Genomic DNA, 9,034 nt, shown 5'->3' with positions numbered 1-9,034 from the left:
GAGAAAATAGCCACTAATTTTTTTTCACAGAATTATATTGTGGACCTAACAAACCTACCATTTTGTTTCCAGTCAATGTGGTTAATAATAACTAAATTAAAAAGAATAGGTTAAAATGTTTTTTTAATAGATTTGTATGTACATAGGCTTTAATTTGAAGCCACTATCAAACACATTTGTAGAGAGAGGCAAATCAATGTTCCAATTTTCTGGTAAATGAAGTTTTGTTAATTTGGGAAATGCATTCAAGAATATGGAGTTTCTTCTCCTGACAGGTCGAAGCAGCGTCGCATTTGAAAGACTGTAAGACTCTTTTAATGTACGTACCTCTTTAGAAAAAGATAGTAAAGTGTACCTACTTCTTTTCATCATATTATATTATATGAGAATATTGAGTTGACAACATCCAAAATCATGAAATTTACACAATTTATGAGTTGCTTTAGTCAATTGAGTTTATGAGTTGCATGATCACCTTGTTCAGGAGCTTGTGAAACCCCATGATTAAAATTATTTCTTTTATGTATTTAGAATGGACGTTAACCCCACCCACACACACACAACTCTTCAACTTCTTGTGTTTACTTCATATGCATTTTAACACTTTACAGTTGTAATATCCACCACTGTTTGGTGCTGGAAATTGATTGACTAAAACTTTTTTTGATTTTCCATTCGGTGTCCGATACCCGCACTGGAGTCCGACTAATCCAGATTTGCATCGGGTAGGGCCCCATTCGGGGGTAGCGCTCCCTACCTAGGATTTATAAGCCTACCACATTTATAATTCAAACAAATAAAAGAATATGTATATATATCTCAATAGATTTATGTGAACAATTACTTGCATGAAAGTGTGACCAATATATGCCACCTTCAATCAATCCTATACTAGTTAACCTATAAACAGTAGGATCTTTTCCTCCTTAATTTGAAGCACTTTGGTCTCAAAGCAAAGAGAATTTGATCATAATTTACAATTTACAAACGAATACAGATTTCAAAAACGAATTGGTAAACCATAGTTGAGAAATGTCCTAATGCATCCGTCCCATCCGGCAGTGACAACGACGAGACCCCACAAATGAGGAGAGCTTAATGCACCTTGCCAAGCACTTTTCAAGAACTTGTACTCGGATTTGCATACCGAGGGGAACACGGTTACTGGACTTGAAGAATTAGGGAGCTTCTCCTCCGGCCATGTCGCTGTTCCCTTAGATAGTGAGTCTACCAAAAATGCACGCCCCAGGGAGGAGAAACAGTCGGAAGTCTTTGACAGTGGGTTCCTGTTGACATTCCCGTTTTCTAGATTACTTCCAGGTAGTGTTCCGGGGTTTGTCTTGAAGCCTGACCAGGGTATGGCAACTGACGCGTTGTTGGAAAAGAAACTCTCTGATGACCGGACTTTTCTAAGTTTGTTTGTTGTCCGGCCCTGGTCAGTGTAGTTCCAGATATGAACATTTGAATCCTCGGTAACTGCGAGGATGTGTTTCCCGTCTGAGGTGAAAGATGCAGGAAATTGGCTCCCTGAGTTTCGAATTCCTGGACATGCAGCAAACAATACTTTCAGAACACAACTCGTACATCTCATTGGCAACCGGCTTGGTGCCACAAGGATTTCACATCAAGCAAGGTATCAGACACACCTTTGAATTTGCAGATGATATTGGATCTACAAAGTACTCTAACTTGTGAGTCAGCAGAAGTTACCATGACTTTGCTTGAGTCGTTCGGGCAGTACTGCAAGAAGTTCACCTTAGCTTCGAAGCACACGACACATTCTAGTGAAATAAGATTGGAAGCAAACGGTTACCTGAAATCCAGTTATTCTTTTGCGAGCAAGCTTCTTCTTTCCTGGAAGGGATACTTGTGAGCCCATCTGCAATTCATTACCTAACCCAAAGGAATGATAGTACAGTGTCAATTGCCAAAGAGAGTATATTACAAGTGGAAAACAGTATGGACTCCGTGACGAAGGAAAAAAGAGTGAAGTCATACATCTATCATGGCACAACCGCCTCAAGAAAAATTTATCACAGAAGAAAAACCAAACCACCCTGAACATTCTCATTTTGGGCAAACCATAATAAGCACTTTCCAGCGATGAAGCGAATATTTTCTCATCCTATTGACAATGCTAGAGAGCACATTGGAAGGATCATAAAGTCACACTCCCGCATTATCTGAGAAAAGCATAGAAACAATTCCCTCATCCCAACTCAGCTTCTCTCTCCGATACAGGAAATCTAACAATTCCGATTCTTACAAACCTTTTTGCCTAGCGTCTTTCCGATATATTGAATTATCACACCTCGGGTAGTTCTTTCCAATCAAAGAACTTCTCTACGCTACTTAGCCAATCAAGAAAGTCCTCAGGATGCAAGGATGCAATCGGCCATGGAAATCGGGAACGTCCACTTTGAAGAGTCTTTCTAGAAGCTTTAATTTAGGAGCGTTTCATCAAACTAGAAAGATATGAATCTCAGACAAATGGTCACGTAAGTAGTGGAATATAAGTAAAATAGCAATTAATTCCCTTAAACACAAGCATTTCAGGTTTACGCTCCAAGAATTTTGATTCCTAAGTCTCCCATAGCACACATAACAATGCATGTGACATTAACATTTCTTAAGCTCACCATAGTATTAACTTGACTTTTTTAGAAAGTTCCCTTGAATTCAAGCCCAATATCAGACAATAAGACGACAGCTTTCAACCCATTCAGCTGCTAATCTTATGTCAAAGCTACCAGATGCAAATTAGAAACTAAGAACCAACATACCATACGAACAGGACCAGCGACATACCTAAACATTCAGAAAAAAGAACAAACTCTTTTCTAGCTAAAATGGAACATATAAGTGCCCAGTAAAGCCTACACTGCGTTACATCCGTATGCAGAATCCTCATAAATAGCATTTATAGGTTGGGGTCGGAAGAGCATCCTCGACAATGTAAGTGGGTGGAGAGAGAGCACTAATGACTAAATTCAAGAAAATCCAAGGATCATTTTATGTCGTATGATTTATCTACCTAGCCCAAACACTTAGCCACCCCAAACCACATCCCCCAACCCCAACAAAAAAAACAAAAAAAAAAAACGCATCCCACCACCGCAAAGTGCAAACACTAAACCGGCATGTTATTACAGCACACCATAGACTTTGAAGATAAAGGCTACTTATTACCAGAAAGAGATAGCAATCCCAATCTACCCCAGAAGAAATCGTGTCTATCAACGCTTTCCCCTCACCTCAAAAACGATGGGCAAAGAGGGGTAGAAATTTTGAGAGAACGAATGTGCTAGCAATGAACTTAATTCGTCTCATAAAACACAATGATAAGTGTATCATAATCATTCTTCCATTGAGCATAATGCAATAGGATATGACGTATTCAGTGAATATATCATTCTCTCCATGACAACCTCTTGTAGAGATGCAGGGTAAAACTGCATATAATCGACCATTGTGGTCCGGCCCTTCCCTGAAGTCCGCGCATAGAGGGAGCTTCAGTGCACCAGGTCGCACTTTTCATACAACTCGCTCCATGACAGCCAACTCCAGACAATTCAAACACAAAACATAATTAATTTCCAGACCTGTTAGTTTATTAGACATAGCCGGAGAGGGAAAAAGAAAGGGCAAAAAGAGAAGGTTCGAGAGATATGCATCCTTACCTACTACATCATAAAAACGGCAATTGCCATCCATGGATCCCACAACACCCCCCTGCATCAATTAAAAGCAACAAATCAACAAAAGTCCATCAAAAGATGCGGCACAAATATTTAAGTGTAACAGCAATGCAAATCAAACCTTTCCATCAGGACGATAACAAACAGCAGTTACTATTTCTTTTACATTAATCCAATCAATTACTCGGCAACCATGCACCTCCCAGAGACGTATTTTCCCATCTATTGAACCACTGATGAAAATGTTGTCATCCGTTGGATTGAATTCTACACAAGTGACTGCATATAGAACACAACATTGACACATTGGTAACATGACCATTTCCCAGCTAAAAGATTATTGAAAAGACATTTACATGAAGAGTAACCGAGTCAAGCTCACCATAGTTATTATGTGAATAAACGCCACGGCATTGATCTTCTCCCACTTGCCAGAGACGAGCTGTTTTATCAACTGAAGATGACAGCAGATACTGCAGAAAATGATGTCCATTGCCAGAATTACACTCTGTTCACATTGGAAAATATTCTAAGAGGCGATAAAGGACAGTGCAATTAATCCAGAAAGATATTATACTAACCCCATTTCTAGACCATGAAAGGGCTAAGACCTCACCCCTGTGTCCATGGAACTCATGCAATGGCTTTTCCAATATCCGGAAAATCTTCGGTGGGAGAACGACACAAGCTGATTCTGATGATTTCCTCATCATTTTTGACCCACTAATTTTCTCTTTGTTGTCGTTCAGAGAAGCTAATTTTGACGTATGAGTCAATGCAAAGTACAAAGATGAGGAGTCACTATCATGTGCTTTCACGTTGTTTGGAATTTCATCTGCAATCACCCTCCAAATGCGCACCGAGCCATCTTTGCCAGCACTTGCTAGATACTGGCCACAAGGACTAAACTTCATTGTCGAAATTGAGCCTTCGTGTGCAACAAACTCTTGCCCTGCGTAAAGTGAGGACAGTTCTTTTGACTCCTTACCATATGTGTGGACCCGAATTCTCTGAATGTTAGTACCGGACTTTAAATTCGATTCCTTGCCCTTCACTTTGTCCCCCATTGACTTCACCTTATTATGGGTTGCAACAGTTAGCTTTTGAAGCCAACTTCGTTTAGTTTTAGTCTTAGCCTCGTCAACTACATCAATTCCATCTGGCACTCTACGCAGATATTTCTGAACCAAAGGCGATGGCCTAAGAGTATTCAGGAACTCTTCAGCAGTGAACAACTTGTTTGAACCTACTTCACGTACTTGGCTAAGCATACCTTCCTGACTAAATTCATCCAGAACAAACTCTACTCCATTGTCTAAATTCCTAAATTTCAAATGCAACCTTACATCTCTTGCACCATCCTCGTCCAATTCTAAAGCTTCATTAGACTGGAAGGATTGAGAAGACCGGCCTGAGAAACAGCCGTCATGAGAATCTGAATTCGCCAGCACAGTTTCACCACCATCCCTAATTCTATCTAAGCCAATCTTGCTGTCATCAGTAGTTATTACATCACCGTGTTCTTGTCTATCACGTCTGAACCAACTCGCACTCGAACCTATCCACTTCAAAAATCTATCACGACGCTCACCAACACTTTCGGGATCCTTATTCCAAAAGTCATATCCTAAAACACCCTCATCACCCCTATTATGAGTGCACGTCTCGTTGCTATCAGAACCGAAATCAGAAACAGAACTAAGCTCTTCACGGCTATCAAAAAAACATTCTTCATCAGACTCACTATAACTCTCCATCATCTTTGAACTCAAAACTACAAAACTAATCCTTCAAAACAAAATGAAAATAAAAAATCATAAACATACATTTAACAAACAAAATAAATCAACTGTACCTCAAACCATTACCAAATCCATTATTTTCAATAAGGGAGTCCAAAGTATAAAGACGTAAACATACAAAGAAGTCAAAGAGGTTCAACCTCTACTATATATACATACATATTAAACAACTATACCACAAGCCGTGGTGGAGCCAATATTTTCACTATGGCGTTTCGAATTCAAAATATAAAAACGTAAACACACATAGAAGTCAAAGAGTTTCGACCTAGAGGAACAATGTAAGTTTTGAAGGGGAGCCCTAGAGGAACTAGTAAAGTTGCCGCCATGTGAGTAGGAGGTCACGGGTTCAAGCCTTGGAAACAGCCTCTAGTAGAAATGCAAGGTAAGGCTGCATACAATACACCCTTGCGATCGGCCCTTCCCCGGACCCTGCGCATAGCAGGAGCTTTAGTGCACCGAGCTGCCCTTTTACAAACAATGTAAGTTTTCTCCAAACCCCTCGGCCATACCTGCCTCCGCCCCGGACCTCAACTCCAATCTAAAGGGGTTGACAAGATATTAACTTTCCTTAAAATTTGACTATTTTCCAATCAAAATACCCAATCAAATAAGAAAGACAGCTCAAAAAACAAACACAATTCTTCCAATCCAAAACAAAAGAAACCTCCATTTCATAATATACCAAAATCCACAAACGTGAGCACAACAATCACAAAATAACATCTTTAATAATCACAACTACTTTAACAATTCATCAAAAATCTGAAAAGGGGTTGCTAAATGCTAAGATATAATCAAGAAATGGTCAAAACACAAAAAAACATGCTAATCTTTACATAAAACTAAAAAAGAATAAAAATTCACCAATTTCAGATATTAAAGACAAGATTTTTCTTACCTTTAACTGCCATAAAATTATGAAAAGAATCCCAGAAAAAAATCAGTTCATTGGAAGGCTGATCTACTGTAACCTTCAGGGACAAAATCAAGATTGCGCACAGATATTTTGAAACATTCAAACAATAAAAATTTTAACCAAAAAAAAATAAAAAAAATTCAACTTTCTAAAGAAACATATTTAGAAAATCACATGAGTGGTTTATTGTTGTCTCTATTTTTGGGTTTTCCACTTTGAATTTTTTTTTAGGAACAAAACCCATTTATAATTTCACTGTCTATAAATTATAGTTATATAAGATTTATAATTATTAGGTGACAGTTTTAAGCCCCCAATTGATGTGTCCGTTCAACTAACTGTCGCCCCCTACTTTTTTTTTTTTTTCTGTCCGTTTCAAAAAAAAAAAAAAAAAAAACTTTTCTTTTTTAGCAACTTATTTATTATAATTTTTCATATTACATGTTTAAAATTACTATTATTTAATTCAAATAATATTTTTTTAATTTAAAACAACAAGAAATCATTTGGTGTGAGGTATATTATATAATAATCCTGAAATAAAATGTAGTGGAGTATTATTTTATTCCGCATTTGATTGGAGATATTACTTAATTTCGAGATTATTTATCTTATCATTTAATCACAGTGATGAAATAAGTTATCTCATATACATATTGAGATAACTAATTCTGAAATAGCTAATATTGGAATTAACTATCCCGGGATAACTCTCCCCAAACCAAATTAAACGACCCACAAAATTCATAAGCTTTAATTTCTTTATTTTCTTAAATTACATGTCAAGTTAAAATAAGCTAATCGCTTTGAAATGGAGGGAGTATTTATCCATCTTTACTTGCCAATTTTTTTGATCAACTAACAGTTTTAAAATATACGCTGATAGTCAAATTTTAAAAAAATATTGGGGTGTGGAAAAAGAAGATTACAAAGTGAAAATCAATAGACAAAATCAAGTTGAGCTAATGAGATTTCTCAAAAAAGCATTTAATAATTAAACTCCTTGGTGAGTAATTTTATTTTGTATAAGTTAAATCTTAGATTCATTTAATTTACTAGTGGAGTACTCATTAACCACTTTAAAATTGCATTACTCATTCTCCCTAAAAAAAAATGTATAAGAATTGTTATACATAAGACAGACATTAGGTGTAACACTTTTAAGAACTTAATTTGATTTTAGTAACACGCTAAAGAGTACGTAATTTTAGGATGAAAATAATATTTAATATTTGCAATAATTTATTAGTAATATCTAAATAGATTTTTCTATTAACAATACATAATGAATCGAACATGGTTCGTTTGAAGACTCATGAAACTAATTTGTTTTTTCCCAAGAATTTAATTTCTTTTTCCTACTAATAAAAAATGAGAATGGAAATGTTGGTGAAATTCTATTAAATATGCGTTTGGAAAAAATATCCAGAAAAAATTGAAAAGTAGCCTAAAAATATTCTTACGTGTTAATTATTTGACCAAAATTAGTCAAGGAAATTATAATATATCTTCCTTATTCTACAAAGTACAAACTCCTTTTTTGAATTTTATCAATTGGATGGACATCTCTATTTATTAATTTATTCAACCAATTGGGGATTAGGTGTTAATACGTAATTAATTATATAATGCAATAATGTTTACAAAGCCAAATAAAAGAAGTTGATGAAAAATAAATATTATGCATGTTACATGCAACACTCTACTCTAGAGTACTCAACTCATTTACCTTGCTCATTTTATGTCGAGTAAATAAATAATATACTGAATGAAATTATAAAGGTGCCTACAAATTACCTCAAACACAATTATTATAAAAATTAAGCATTTCATTTTATTTATTTTTTCTCCATCATCATGGACATAAATAGGAGGAGGCTTTTGAAAATTTATTTGGATGCGTTTTGTGGAATGTTAAATTTTATATATGTAATAAATGTTAAATTTTTTATTTTTTGATATATTTTTAAATTTTTTTAATAATATGGCCAACTTTTTCATTAATGAGAATGTTATGATGTAGTAAGGTAACCCATGCCAGCCAAACGGTGCAATTTTTTTTTATCCAAACAACAACTTTTATTTGCATTTATTAAGTAATACATTTATTATTCTTTAATTTTAGTTGGGGCCAAAGCCACGTGATTGATAGTTGCATATTCTTTTATGGTTTTGATACTCAACCAGCATATTCAATAAATTTTTTTAAAAATAATTATATTTCGTATTCGATAATTTACTAGCTTGATTGTTTTCATGTACTTTCATATGATTTATTAAAAGAAAAATACTTTTTATCAAGGATTTGTTTACCGTAAAACGAGAATAAAGTTAATATGAAAGCATGAATTTAAAAATGATTTATAATTTTGACGATCTCTTATTATTTCGCAACTTTTTTTTGTTAGAAGGAAAAATAAAACTAAATAAAATATATATTTTAGTCGATTGACAATCATCAACAAACTATCGTCCCCATCTTCTCCCCTCCCATGCACACAACACATGGCATAGAAGTTGACAAAAATATATACATATTATTAATAAAATATAAATTCGTTATGATTTTAATTTATGTTTTTAAATTATTCATCTCAATGCATAAAATATTTTAC

At 35.1% G+C, this 9,034-nt stretch overlaps 1 protein-coding gene across 2 annotated transcripts; it reads right to left on the bottom strand.

Annotated features, from left to right (window-relative positions):
* Nucleotides 1–787: 787 nt before the first annotated feature.
* LOC107863809 (WD repeat-containing protein 44) lies at nt 788–6,692 on the bottom strand. 2 transcript variants are annotated; one of them, XM_016709964.2, is made up of 8 exons: nt 6,402–6,692; nt 4,280–5,486; nt 4,081–4,171; nt 3,820–3,977; nt 3,681–3,732; nt 1,814–1,893; nt 1,647–1,740; nt 788–1,542 (listed from the first exon to the last, which is right to left on the bottom strand). In XM_016709964.2, the coding sequence occupies exons 2-8, from the start codon at nt 5,456–5,458 to the stop codon at nt 1,001–1,003; spliced, it is 2,196 nt and encodes a 731-aa protein (XP_016565450.1). In that variant the 5' UTR covers nt 5,459–5,486; nt 6,402–6,692; the 3' UTR covers nt 788–1,000. The 2 variants fall into 2 exon arrangements, with proteins under 2 accessions (XP_016565450.1, XP_047269708.1); XM_047413752.1 differs by having other exon boundaries at nt 4,081–4,206; nt 4,315–5,486.
* Nucleotides 6,693–9,034: the final 2,342 nt, after the last annotated feature.

This window comes from Capsicum annuum, chromosome 1 (assembly GCF_002878395.1).
Source record: "Capsicum annuum cultivar UCD-10X-F1 chromosome 1, UCD10Xv1.1, whole genome shotgun sequence".
NCBI lineage: Eukaryota > Viridiplantae > Streptophyta > Magnoliopsida > Solanales > Solanaceae > Capsicum > Capsicum annuum.
This window is presented reverse-complemented; position numbering and strand designations above follow the sequence as displayed.